A 15254-nucleotide genomic window follows, 5' to 3' on the forward strand; every position below is an offset into this window, starting at 1 on the left:
CTTCTGTAAAACCGAGGAAGCTCTGCACTGACAATAGTGATATTTCCAGAGTCTTTAAGGGGCTGCTGTAGGTAGATGCAGCACTCACAAGCAAAAATGGTGCTCAAACTGTAACTGGAACAAGGGTGAGACTTGGTCAGCTATGAATGTGGAGCTGCTTTCTGCCAAATAAAGAATGAAATACCAATTTACCTAGCACATACCAGTTTTTTTTACACACACACACACACACACACACACACACACACACACACACACACACACACACACACACACACACACACACACACACACACACACACACACACACACACACACACACACACACACACACACACACACACACACACACACACACACACACACACACACACACACACACACACACACACACACACAGAGCTTGTTTCTGATGTTGCCATTTTTTGTTTGATAAAAAGGTTGACAAATGACAGGTTCAAACTCACTCTTTCTTCTTGCGCCCATGGAAGAAGCTGGCCCATTCAAAACAGGTTTTCTTGCTGCCAACCCAGAACACGGATGGGATGCCAACCACCAGAGCCATCAGGTACTTCATCAGGAAGAGTATAAGATCAGGACGGCTCACTTGTGTCACCTTGAGAGAGTTAACAGCTTAGCAAGATGTTTTCCTTTTCTCAGCCACAACACACAATACAAAACCAGGGAAGTGATGCTAGAACAGCATAGAGCACCGAATAAAGCTTTGGTCACATTACTAGGGAGGATGCAGAAGAAACAACTTGCCAGAATTTAAGTATTTTAGATATGAAGAAACACTACTTAGGCTGTAGCTCTTCATACTGGGGTTGAATGGAGGCCTGAAATGATAAGCATAAAATTATAAGGGGCCTGGGTAGATAAACAGCAAAGATTGATTCACGTTATCAAAGTATTTAAAACCACAGGCATAGATACAAAATAAATGGTAGGATCTGGTGAGTTGAGAACTTTTCATACAATCAGTCCAAGACTCTTGCTACTCTTATCCAGGGGGCAAGGCAAGAGAGTGGGACTGATTGTATAGTGGTAGAGATAAATTATTCCTCATATATATATGTAAGTACTTAAATGTTTGCTTGGAGATCTATAGTTGCACAACTTTGGACCTAGAAATGGAAAGTGGGGATAGATCAGGTAGCTTTATTTTAGCAAGGACCTGAGCTAAATGGACTTTTATTCTGTCATAATTTTTCTGACTTCCTGACATATGGAACAGCGAAACAGAAGTACTGAAAGCAGTTGTGCTGTTGCATGATGGAATTGCACAAACAATGAAAAGTGCTATTAGCTGCAGAGGGTTACAGCTTGAGGCTTTTCCTCATTGCTCTGATAGTGGAATTACTAATACAAAATTTGCTATAGTATGTTATCAAATCAGTGCCACCCCATGAACACTCAGGAGTTTAAGGAGCCAGTGGGCACCCTGCAGTTTACAAGAGAGAAAGTGGTGTCAGATACATCAGTACTACTGTGGAGTACAGGTGTGCAATGCTTAACGTCCATTTGGACAACGTCCCATCGCATATACATCCATAGTCCCGATCAGAGAACGTGACATAGCGGACGTAACCAATCTCGTGTATCGCTCGTCTCTTGAGTGTAGTAGTGTTATCTCTGTTTAATTTTCTTTCGAAAATATTACCGTAAAGTGCATCATGACTTCCAAATGCAGCAAAACCACTCCTAGTGATAGCAGCAGCAAGAGGCAAAGGAAAAGTATTGATTTGGAAGTGAAACAAAAGGTTATTAAACAATATGAAGGTGGAAAACTAGTGAATGCTATTGCTCGGGATTTAGGCATGTCGCACTCAACAATCACGACAATCCTGGAAAACGAAGAAAAAATTCTCGAAGCTGTTAAAGGATCGGCTTCAGTGAAGACTACAAGGCTCATGAAAATGTGAGAGGGACTTATATCGGATATGGAGAAATTGCTATTGACATGGATTGAGGACCAAACACAAAAGAGAATCCCTCTCAGCATGTTGACAATCGCTGCTAAGGCACGGAGTTTGTTTGAAATGCTTAAAGAAAAAGCAGGACCAGACTATGATATCGAGTTTAGTGCTCGCTTTGGGTATACAGTTTTAGTGTAAGTTCTTGGCTATTTAGTCAATACAGGTACACTACAGTACTTCATATAGGTTTGCTAAGTATATAATATGGTGTTCGCACAATGTCCAAATTACATAACATCCGACTTCACAGAATGTATTGTGTACGTTAAGTGACACATACCTGTATAGGGAATTACAGAGTATGAGAAGAAGAGCTGGCCAATGTTGAATGGAAGGGGACATAGCAGGGATAATGGTAGGACAACAATGGCTGAAGATGCTGGGGGCAATTCAGAAAATGCAGGATAAATACATCCCAAAGATGAAGAAGAATTCTAAAGGGAGGACGAGTCCACTAGGGGATCAGTTATTCTGGATTGGGTGTTATGCAATGAACTGGAATTGATTAATGAGAGCTGAGAGTAAAAGATCCCTTAGGGGCAAGTGATCATATGATTGAATTCACCCTGAAATTTGAGAAGGAGAAGCTAAAGCCAAATTTATCAGTATTACAGAGGAGTAAAGGGAATTGCATAGGCACAAGAGGAGTTGGCCAGAATTGATTGGAAAAGAACACAGGCAGGGATGAGGGCAGAGCAGCAAAGTCTGGGATTTCTGAAAGCAATTCAGAAGGCATAGAATATATATATCCCAAAGAGGAAGTATTGAAAAAGGAAAGATGACACAACCATGGTTAACAAGAGAAGTCAAAGCCAACATAAAAACCAAAGAGGACATATAATAGAACAAAAATAATGGGAAGTTAAGAGAATTAGGGGAAAGTTTTTAGAAGTGTAAAAGAGAAACAAGAGTGGATATCGGACCACTGGAAAATGATGCTAGAGAGTGAGTAATGTTGGACAAGGAATTGGCAGACAAACTGAGTAAGTATTTTGCATCAGTCTTCACTGTGGAAGTCACTAGCAGTATAGTGGAAGTTCCAGGTTTCAAGATCATGAAATGTGTGGTTACCATTAGTAGGGAGAAGGTTCTTGGGAAACTGAAAGGTCTGAAGGCAGAGAAGTCACCTGAATCAGAAGGTGTACACCACAGGGATTTGAAAGAGATGGCTGAAGAGATTGAGGAAGCATTAGTAATGATCTTTCAAGAATCACTAGATTCTGGAATGGTTCCAGAAGACTGGAAAACTGCAAATGTCACTCTACTCGCCAAGAAGGGAGAGGCAGAAGAAAGGAAATTATAGGCCAGTTAGTCTGTCCTCAGAGGTTGGGAAGATGTGGTTTTAAGGTACTTAGAGGCACGTGATAAAATAGGCTGTAGTCAGCATGGTTTCCTCAAGGGAGAATGTTGCCTGACAAATCTGTTAGAATCCTTTGAAGAAATATCAAGCAGGATAGACAAAGGAGAATCAGTTGAAATTGTGTACTCAGAAGGTTTTTGACAAGGTACCACATGAGGCTGCTTAACAAGCTATGAGCCTATGGTATTAACAGGAAAGATTCTAGCATAGATAAAGCAGTAGCTGATTGGCAGGAGGCAAAAAAAAAAATGGGAATACAGGGAGCCTTTTCTGGTTGGCTACTGGTGACTAGCAGTGTTCCACAGGGGTTTGTGTTGGGACCAATTTCTTTTACATTATATGTCAGTTGATTTGGATGATGGAATTGATGGCTTTGTTGCGAAGTTTGCAGACGATACTAAGACAGGTGGAGGGGCAGGCAGTTTTGAGGAAGTAGATTGGCTACAGAAGGACTTAGGCAAATTTGCAGAATGGGCAAAGAAATGGCAGATGGAATACAGTGCTGGGAAGTGCGTGGCTATGCACTTTGGTGGAAATGAACAGTTTAACTATTTTCTAAATGGAGAGAAAATACAAAAAGCTGGGGTGCAAAGGGACCTAGGAGTCCTTGTGCAGGATTCCCTAAAGGTTAATTTGCAGGTTGAATCTGGGTTGAAGAAGGCAAATGGGATGTTAACATTCATTTACAGAAGACTAGAAAATAAAAGCACTGGTGAGCAGTTTGGGCCCCTTATCTTAGAAAGGATGCGCTGAAACTGGAGAGTTCAAAGGAGGCTTACAAAAATGATACCAGGATTAAACAGCTTGTCACTTGAAAAGCGCTTGATAGCTCTGTACCTGGCTTCACTGGAATTTAGAAGAATGAGTGGTGACCTAATTGAAACTTATCGAATGGTGAAAGGCATTGATAGTGGATGACGAAAGAATGTTTCCTATGATGGGAACATCTAAGATCAGAGGATACAGCCTCAAAATAGAGGGGCATTCTTTTAGAATGGAGATGGGGAGGAATTTCTTTAGTCAGAGAGTGGTGAATCTGTGGAATTAGTTGCCACAGGCAGTCTCAGGTATATTTAAGGTAGAGGTTGATGGATTCTTGATTGGTCAGGGCATGAAGGGATACGGGCAGAAGGCAAGATATTAGGACTGAGAGGAAAATTGGATCAGACATGATGAAATGACAGAGCAGACTTGACAGGCCAAATGGCCTAATTCTGCTTCTGCATCTTATGGTCTATTGGTCAAAATAGCAAAAAAAATAGTGGATGACACAAGAGTGGTAAATGGACTGCTGGAAAATGATGTTGGAGTAAAGGAGAGCAAAGAAATGGCAGACATATCTAATAAGTATTTTGCATCAGTCTTCACTTGGAAGACACTAGCAGTATGCCAGAAATTTGAGCATATCAGGGAGCAGAAGTGAGTGTAATTGCTATTACTAAGAAAGTGGTACTTGGGAAGTTAAAATGTCTGAAGGTAGATAAATCACTTGGTCCAAATGGACTACACCCCAGGGCTCTGAAAGAGGTAGCTGAAGAAATTCTGGAGACATTAGTAATGATCTTTTAATAATCACTAGATTCTGAAATAGTTCTAGAGGACTGGAAAACTGCAAATGTCACTCCACTCTTTAAGATGAGAGGGAGGCAGAAGAAGGGAAACTATAGGCCAGTTAGCCTGACTTCAGTGGTTGGGAAGATTTGGGAATTCATTAAGGATGAGGTTTCAGGGTACTTAAGAGACACATGATAAAGTAGGCCAAAGTCATCAGGGTTGCCTTAAGGGAGGATCTTGCCTGACAGATCTACTGGAATTCTTTGAGGAAATAACAGGCAGGACAGATAAAGGAGAGTCAATAGGTGTTGTTTACATGGATTTTCAGAAGGCTGTTCACAAGGTGCCGCATATATAAGGCACAGCCAAGAAGGGCCAAAAGGCCTGTTTCTGTGCTGTAATGTTCTATGTTGCTGATTAAGAGCCCATGGTATTACAGGAAAGATACTAGCATGGATAGAAGATTGGCTAACTGGCAGGAGCCGAAGAGGGGGAATAAAGGGGGCCTGTTCTGGTTGGCTGCCAGTGGTGAACGGTGTTCCACAGGGATCGGTGTTAGGATTGCTTATTTTCACGTTACATATATCAACAATTTGGATAACTGAATTGATGGATTTGTCTCCAAGTTTGCAGATGATACGAAGATAGGTGAAGGGTCAGGTAGTGTTGAGGAAACAGTGTCTGCACAAGGACTTGGACAGATTGGGAGAATTGGCAAAGTGGCAGATGGAATATAGTGCTGTGAAGTGTATGGTCATGCACTTTAGTAGAAGGAATAAAGTTGTAGACTATTTTCTAAACAGGGAGAAAATTAAAAAATCAGAGGTGCATTTGGGAGTCCATATGCAGGATTCCCTAAAGGTTAACTTGCAGGTTGAGTCGGTGGTAAGGAAGGCAAATGCAATGTTAGCATTCATTTTGAGAAGACTGCAATATAAGAGCAAGTATGTGATGCTGAGGCTTTATAAGGCATTGGTTAGATGGTACTTGGAGTGTAGTGAACTGCTTTGGGTCCCTTATCTAAGAAAAGATGTACTGGCATTGGAAAGGGTCCAGAGGTTTACTACAATAATTCAGGGAGTGAATGAGTTACCATATGAGGGTGTTTGAATGCTCTGGGCCTGTACTTGCTGGAATTTAGAAGAATGAGGAGAGGATCTCACTGAAACCTATCAAATATTGAAAGGACGAGATAGAATGGATGTAGAGATGATGCTTCCTATAGTGGGTGAGTCTAGAACCAGATGGCATAGCCTCAGAATAGAGGGATATCCATTTAGAACAGAGACGAGGAGGAATTTCTTTTGCAAGAGAGTAGCAGATCTGTGGTTTTCATTGTCACAGATGGATGTGGAGGCCAAGTGACTGAGTATTTTTAAAGCAGAGGCTGATAGGTTCTTGATTAGTCAGGGCATTAAAGGTTACAGGAAGCAGGCAGGACAATGGGGTTGTTGAGAGGGATAATAAATCAGCCATGACACAATGGCGATGCTCCAAGTTACATTTTTGGATCCTGGGAGGAAACCAGAGCATCTGGGAAAAACCCATGGATTCCAATGGGAGGACATGCAGAGACTCTTTGCAGAACAGTGCCGGAAATGAACTGTGAAACGCTCTGAGTTGTATCAGTGTTCACTCTAACTGCTATACTATCATGGCGCCAATTTCTGCCATTTCCGACTATCCAGGTATTAAAATAGTTGTTATTAGTCATGTCTGCCTTGGCAAGCTGTTCACTCTACCTACAACTCCTATCAAGTCACCAATTTTCTATTCTGCTTTCTTTTGGGATTTGTGGACATGCATTCCAAAAGGCTGTTCCTCTGCACTTCTTGGGATCTTGCACTGCATCACATTTTCCCTTGCCCTTTTTGTCCTCCCCAATCTATGTCACCTTCCAAACAGTACAAAACGCTTGCTCAGAGAAACAGCATCCAACTACGATCAGAAGTGGTTCAAAAGTAGAGAAAGCCAAACGCACCAATAGTGATCATGCATTACCTCTCAGTTTTTAATTCTGTATTTGATTTGCAAATATTTTTGTTCACATATCTAGTCCAATGATACCCATGTATAGCCAAGAACTTTGCTCCTCACTATCATGCATGTTACTAGCATTGGTACCATCAGAACGATATTTAAGAGATATAAATGACATAAACAAGAAATCTCACAAGGAGCATATCACTCAAATATGAACTCTGTGGAATATCAGTGCATACAACATGTTCAGTCACAAATATTCCTGCTGATTGTTCATCTTTGCTTTCTCCCATTCAGTCAATTTTTAATACAATGTGCCACCTTCCCTTTGATCCTTCAGACCAAACTGGCTTGGGGGACTTTGCAGAAGTGCATACCTGGTAAGGGCAGGGAATGTGGTATTCACGACACCTCTCTTGAATCCACGTTGTCTCCCAAACAGCACGGAATGCTTGCTCATAAAAATAGCATCCAATCACAATAAGGAGTGGTACGAGGTAGAGAACGCTGAACACACCAATACGGATCATGAACTTCACCAACTTGTCCTGGTTCTCTTTCTCCAATGGGATTTCAATCCGCACGCGGTTCAGTGATATTATACCAGCGAGTAACAAGGAAACTCCCACCACCACGTACAGGCACAACGGAGCCAGGACAAAATATCGTAGTGCATCAACGTTGTATAGTCCGACAAAGCACACACCACTGATGTTATCCCCTTCGATTTTGTTCATGGCAAGGAGGATGATGGTGAGTGTTCCTGGGATCCCCCAGGCACTTGCATGGAACAGCAGGGCTTTCTTCTCTATTGCCTCACTGCCCCATTTGGGAACAGCAGCTAAAAACCATGTTATGGTAAGGATGACCCACCACACAGAGCCGGCCATTGTGAAGAAGTACAGTACCATAAACAGTATAGTGCATGCCTTATTGTGGGAACCTTGTGTTACTGTGGATGCTTTGTAAACAGAAGGATCATTTCTGTTGCAGGCAACTGTGTCCTCAAGAAGAAAGCCAATAAAAAACACCAAGGAAACCATCATGTAACAGACTGCATAAAAGATTATTGGGCGCTCTGGATAGCGGAACCGTTTCACATCAATGAGGAACGTGAGGAAAGTAAACAGTGTGGCAGACAGGCAGACAATGGATATCACCCCAATGAAATACCTGGCAAAGGATAGTTCTTCACGTCTAAAATACATATTAGGGCAAGGGGGTGAGCAATCTGTGACCCCAAGGAAGGAGTAACCAAGCTCTGGATTGATTTTCAATTCCCTTGGGCACCAGAAGCCATAGTCTCTCTGAACAGCCATTGGGGCTTCCTCTGTGGGGTCACCATCCAAAACAGAGTCAACTTGCCGTGGATACCCTTCATCACAATCTGGAAACCTGTGGAGCATTAAAAACAAAATGCAAGACTTAATGTCCAATTTATGTGTGACATGCAATTCCCACTAAATACATTGATTTCTGATTTTTAAAAAATCCATTTGTAGGTATATTGACTAAAATTAACAAAATTGTGTGTGTTTAGGAAGCTTGAGAACCCAAGGGTTACAAGAGAATTGGAGGCGATTTCCACCTCCATAGCTGTCAGTCTATTATGAGCATGACTTCCCAAACTGATCATGGCTTTACTAACAGATGGGTCCATTGACTACAGGTCACACTAGGCTCAACTTCATACCCAACTGTCCTTAGTAAATGCAAGGCATCTTCCCCTCACTGTTGGGCTATGTTTTCTTCTCTCATTGTATCAGCATGTTTGGGAGTAAAGACCAATTCCCTAATCTGCCAATTTTTGGAACACAGGTAATAATCTTTGCATCAAACTTGGAAGATGAGCAAGACAGGCAGAAGGCAAGTGCAACCAGATTTGGCCTCATGCGTCACAAAATAATTTGGCAATGGAACTTTGTTTACTTCTTGTCTTTTGTAGCTTAATGGTTGAGATAGGTTGTTATAAATAGTCCAGAATAACATGATCACAAAACCACCAGAAAAATGGTAATTTTGTTTCCATCCAGTTTACCAGCAAGATGTATGGTGTTTTATTTCCCTCATCATTGTAATTCAGTTCAAAAAATCCTATTCAATCCCCTATTCCAAGGAAATTTGTGGAATAAGAGTTTCTGCCCTTTTCATTATTCTCATCAATTGCCTGGTCTTAACCTAGTGCAGATCAGCACATGTATGAAAGTTAAGTTTGCAAACTGAAAATTAACTACTGAGAAAAACAGTTTCTATCATTGAAAACAAAATTCAGCAATTCTCCTGGGTACAGAACTAATGGAAAGATGAAACTGTCAATTCTTTGAGGGACACTATTACACTCAACGTGGAAGCAGTGGTGCATGTGGCGTTTATCTCTTGGAATAGTTCTCTCCTGCCTATATCAGACTTTAAAGCCACATATTCCCCAAAGACAAAACTGACACAGTGAACCTTTATGTATTAAAACACACCAAGACCCAAATGACCATAAAATAAAATCCACAGGTAGGATGCTAGTAAGCCTGTAATGATAGTTTTAAAAGTATGCATTTTCCTGTTATGCAAATATCAAGAAAACAAGGTCAGTGCATCTGACAGCACCTGAAATAAAAGGTACAAATCTCAAATGAATTAGATTATTGCTAAACAAACTAATATGTTCAAAACCTGAAGTGAACAGAAACCACTGTAAAAGCCCATGTGGCAGGCAAAAAAGAAAAACAAACTGGCAAAAGTTTTGGGGCAGGGTCTTTTATTTAGTCATACATTTCATCTTTCCATCAGAAATTTTCAGATCTGTTGGAAAAACTCCAACATTTTCTATCACATTTCTGTTGATTTCTTTTTATTTTGGTTCAGGAGGATTAAAGTTTGCTTACTTTACACACTCCATCTCTTCAGGCCATGTGACACCAAACATTTCCATTAGTTTATGACACTCCACATACGCCCGTTGACACAGCTTACGGCATGGCAAAGTAACACGCCCATATTCAGTGCAAATCGGAGCATACATTGCACAGAGGAATGGCTGAAGGTCTTGGGAACATTCCAAGTTTACAAGAGGGTGGAATGGCTGAAAGAGAAAAAGAATGACAGCATATATAATTTTATTTTTGCAGAATTCAATGCACACCATACAAGGTTTAAAGACAACCAGATCATCATTTTTACCATATGACTTGTGTGCTATGTGTGCATTTATTTATTTTAGAGATAAAACACAAAACAGTCCTCTCCAGCCCAATGAGCCATACAACCCAGCAATCCACCTATTTAACCCTAGCCTAATCAGAAGACAATCTATAATGACAAATTAACCTACTAACCGGTACATCTTTGGACTGTGGGAGGAAACTGGAGCATCCTGTACTGTGCATCGTGGTCCAGAGGAATGTTGTTTCATTTGGCAGTATACATATGTACAATAAACTGAACTTAAACTTGATCTAACAGATTCATAATATGATATAAATCAATTCAAGATCTTTGACTGGAAAACTACTCCAGGTCATTCAACAATAACTCTTTTTCACTTAATAATCAGTTATACATTACTTCAAATGTATAACAGATTTAAACTATTTTACATTGAATTCCACAACCCCTCCCCCATATCCAATTCATCTACAACTAGGGACAATTAACCTTTCAACCCACACGTTTACATGATTAAAGGAGGAAGTCATGGAGTGATTGTCTACTGGGTCTCTGTGGGTGGAAGTTAGGAACAGGAAGGGGTCAATAACTCTACTGGGTGTTTTTTTTTAAAAATGGACCACCCAGTAGTAACGGGGACATCAAGGAGCAGATAGGGAGACAGATTCTGAAAAGATGCTATAATCACAAGGGTATCGTGGTGGGAGATTTTAAACTTCCCTAATATTGATTGGTATCTCCCTAGTGCAAGAGGTTTAGATGGGGTGGAATTTGTTAAGTGTGTTCTGGAAGGTATCCTGACACAATATGTAGATAAGCCTAACAAGAAGAGGAGCGGTGCTTGATCAGGTATTGGGAAATGAGCTTGGTCAGGTGTCAAGTCTCTCAGTAGGAGAGCATTGGTCACCAGTGTGTGCCCCAGGGATCTGTTCTGGGACCCCTACTCTTCCGTGAATTTTATAAATGACCTGGATGAGGAACTGGAGGGATGGGTTAGTAAATTTGCTGATGACACAAAGCTTGGAGGTATTATGGATAGTGTGGAGGGCTGTCAGAGGTTACATCAGGACATTGATAGGATGCAAAACTGGGCTGAGAAGTGGCAGATGGTGTTCAACCCAGATAAGTGTGAGGTGGGTATATGGATTTCAGATAAGTGTGAGGTAGTGTATATGGATTTCAGATACCCCATGCAAGGCTTACTAAGCAAGTAAGGAGGCATGGGATCCAGATCCAGATAAGTGTGAGGTAGTGTATATGGATTTCAGGTACCCCATGCAAAGCTTACTGAGAAAGTAAGGAGGCATGGGATCCGAAGGGACCTTGCATTGTGGATCCAGAATTGGCTTGCTTACAGAAGGCAAAGAGTGGTTGTAGACAAGTGTGGAGGGCTGTCAGAGGTTACAACAGGACATCGATAGGATACAAAACTGGGCTGAGAAGTGGCAGATGGTGTTCAACCCAGATAGGTGTGAGGTGGGTCACTTTGGTAGGTCAAATATAATGACAGAATATAGTATTAATGGTAAGACTCAGCAGCTGACTGTGTGGTTAAGAAGGCATATGGTGCATTGGCCTTCATCAACTGTGGGATTGAGTTCAAGAGCCGAGAGGTAATGTTACATCTGTATCGGACCCTGGTCAGACCCCACTTGGAGTACTGCACTCAGTTCTGGTCGCCTCACTCCTGGAAGGATGTGGAATCTATAGAAAGGGTGCAGAGGAGATTTACAAGGATGTTGCCTGGATTGGGGAGCATGCCTTATGAGAATAGTTTGAGTGAGCTTGGCCTTTTCTCCTTGGAAAGGATGAGAGGTGACCTGATAGAGGTGTAAAAGATGATGAGAGGCACTGATTGTGTGGATAGTCGAAGGCTTTTCCCCAGGGCTGACGTGGCTAACATGAGAGGGCACAGTTTAAGGTGCTTGGAAGTAGAAACAGAGGGGATGCCAGAGGTAAGATTTATTTATTTATTTATTTTTAAAACCCTAGAGAGTGATGAGTGCATGGAATGGGCTGCTGACGACTGTGGTGGAGGCAGATACAATAGGGTCTTTTAAGAGACTCTTGGATAGGTATATGGAGCTTAGAAAATAGAAAAATAGAGGGCTATGGGTAACCCTAAGTAATGTCTAAAGTAAGTACATGTTCAGCACAGCATTGTGTGCCGAAGTGCTGTATTGTGCTGAAGGTTTTCTATGTTTCTATTAAAGATTGTTTAATGTCATTTTCAGTACATGACTGTAAACACAGCACAAAAACTCAACAAGAGCACCATAATTATAAAACACAATACATATAATGAACTGATATAGCTTATATTGATAGATTGGTTGTATGTTCTTAAAGTGATGCTACACACAGGGGTGTCTGTACACAAGGTGACTGTGGCAGGAAATGATAAAGTAGTGGTGGTGGGTATGAGGTGGTGTGGGTTAGTGAGTGAGGTGCTGATCAACCTTATTGCTTGGGGAAAGTAACTGTTTTTAAGTTTTGTGGTCCTGGCGTGGATGCTACATACAGTTGCAAGAAAGTTTGTGAACCCTTTGCAATTACTGGTTTTTCTGCATTAATTACTCATAAAATGTGGTCTGACCTTCATCTAAGTCACAATAATAGACAACCACAATCTGCCAAAGCTAATAACACACCAACAATTGTACTTCTCATCAATACTGAGTACACCATTTAAACAATCGCAGTCTAGGTTCAGAGAAGTATGTAAATCTCTGGAGTAATGCCTTCGACAAAAGCCATTTTGAGTCAGGTGTTCCAATCAATGAGATGAGATTGGAGGACTGGGTTGCAGAGGTGCCCTGCCCAATACAAAACACACACTAAGTCAGACTACTGACAGAGCTTGCTCTTCTCAAGATCTGTTTATGTGCATCATGCCGCGATCAAAACAACTTTCAGAGGACCTTAGATGAAGAATTGTAGAGATGCATGAAGCTGGAAAAGGCTACAAAAGAATTTCTAAAGACCCGAGTTAGTCAGTCCACCAGAAAAATAGTCTACAAATGGAGGAAATTCAGTACTGTTGCTAGTATCACTCAGAGTAGGCATATTGCAAAGATCACACCAGAAGCATGACGGCAATGCTGAAGGAGGTGAAAAAGAACCCAAGGGTATCAGCAGAAGACTTTCATAAATCTCTAGAACTTGCTAAAGTCTCTGTTCATCTGTCCACTATAGGAAATACACTGAACAAGAATGGTATTCATGGAAAGACACCATGGAGGAAACCACTGCTCTCGAAATGAAAATTGTTGCATGTCTTAAGTTTGCAAAGGACTACCTGGATACCTCTACAATACCTCTGTGACAATGTTCTGTGGACAGATGAGACAAAAGTTGAACTCTTTGGCAGAAATGCACACTGCTATGTTGGGAGGAAAAAGCACTGCACACCAGAACTTCATCCCAATTGTGAAGCATGGTGGAAGGAGCATTATGGTTTGCAATTGCTTTGTTGCCTCACCGCCTGGACAGCTTACAATCATTGAGAGAACAATGAATTCAAAATTGCAACAAGACATTTTGCAGCAAATTGTCAGGGTAGCAGTCCGTCATGTGAAGCTTCATAGAAGTTGGTTCATCAACAAGACAATGATCTGAAACACAACAGTAAATCAACAACAGAATGGATTAAAAAGAAAATGTGTTTTTCCAACACAAAGACCAAGCCAGAATCCAGACTTTAACCTAATTGAGATGCTGTGGCATGAACTGAAGAGGGCTGTTCATACGATTCTGTATGGAGGAATGGTCTAAATTCCTCCTCACCGTTGTGCAAGTCTGATCAGCAGCTACAGGAAATGTTTGGTGAAGGTTATTGCTGCTAAAGGAAGTTCCACCGGTTATTAAATACTAGGGTTCACATACTTTTCCCAGCTTGGACTGTGAATGATCAAACAATGTGTTTAATAAAGACATGAAAAGAACAATTGTTGGTGTGTTATTAGTTTAGGCAGATTGTGGTCGTCTATTGTTGTGACTTGAAGTTAAGACCACATTTTATGAGTAATTAATGCAGAAAACCAGGTAATTGCAAAGGGTTCACAAACTTTTCCTTTTAACTGGAGCTTCCTCCCTGATGGGAGTGGGACAAACAGTCCATAGCAGGGTAGGTGGGATATTTCATGATGTTGCTAGCTTTTTTCTTGCACCTCTCTGTATATACGTCCTTGATGATGGGTAGGCTGGTGCTGATGATGTGTTGGGCAGTATTGTAGAACCTTCCTGTCTACTGCAGTGCAGTTTCTGTAACACGCATTGATGCTGTGATGCTGCATGTTAGGATGCTCTTTAGAACAGAATAGAACTTTATAGTTATTGCTCACAACAACGAGATTGCTATGCTACTCCAGTCTGTGCAAAGCAATGTATCTGGTACAGCTTAATATACATTACAAAAATTCCCAAATTTACATGCACAAGTGTCTTTGATGGTCCATAATACTCAAAGACCATTGATGTATACTTGTGCATACGGGCTACGCCGTAGCCTACTCCATAACCCTGATTTTCACTTTTGCGTTGCTCTACGCCATAGCAAGCATGCGTTGGTGTGCACCAAAACACTAGTTGGCGGTGGGGTTTCTATGCCAATGTGTTGAGTTTCTTTGTGAGAGACATGGACGAGGAAATGCATATCAAACATTTCTGCACGCCGGCAGGTAGATTTGATTTGGTTCTCTATTTCACATCTGTGTACAGACATGGCGGAGAAGAAGCAAATGGAAATGTGTAGGAGGAAATGCGATGCTACCAAGCAGGCCGATCACAGTTGTTGCAGACTGCGTCGCCGCGACACGCGTGTTACTTTTCTGGAGAGGTGCATGTCACCCTACTGCATAGGGTACAGCACAGGTACGGTGTAGGGTACACGACACCTATGGCGTAGATGCGACGCACAAGTACAAACCCCATTTCCAGAAAAGTTGGGATATTTTCTAAAATGCAATAAAAACAAAAATCTGTGACATGTTAATTCACGTGAACCTTTATTTAACTGACTAAAGTACAAAGAAAAGATTTTCAATAGTTTTACTAACCAACTTAATTGTATTTTGTAAATATACACAAATTTAGAATTTGATGGCTGCAACACACTCAACAAAAGTTGGGACAGAGGCATGTTTACCATTGTGTTACATCACCTTTCCTTTTAATAACACTTTTTAATCATTTTGGAACTGAGGATACTAACTGTAGTA

General features: G+C 41.2%; 1 protein-coding gene across 4 annotated transcripts in view; it reads right to left on the reverse strand.

Annotated features, from left to right (window-relative positions):
- Window positions 1–15254, reverse strand: part of LOC140733404 (frizzled-3) — a 90932-nt gene that overhangs the window by 19146 nt on the left and 56532 nt on the right. For all 4 annotated transcript variants that reach the window (XM_073056688.1, XM_073056686.1, XM_073056687.1 and 1 more), the window contains exons 4-6: window positions 9756–9952; window positions 7254–8271; window positions 468–616 (exon numbers count right to left, since the gene is read on the reverse strand). In XM_073056688.1, the coding sequence (XP_072912789.1) occupies window positions 468–616; window positions 7254–8271; window positions 9756–9952 (1364 nt within the window). The remainder of the gene's footprint in view (window positions 1–467; window positions 617–7253; window positions 8272–9755; window positions 9953–15254) is intronic.

Source organism: Hemitrygon akajei, chromosome 9, assembly GCF_048418815.1.
Source record: "Hemitrygon akajei chromosome 9, sHemAka1.3, whole genome shotgun sequence".
NCBI classification, from domain to species: Eukaryota; Metazoa; Chordata; class Chondrichthyes; order Myliobatiformes; family Dasyatidae; genus Hemitrygon; species Hemitrygon akajei.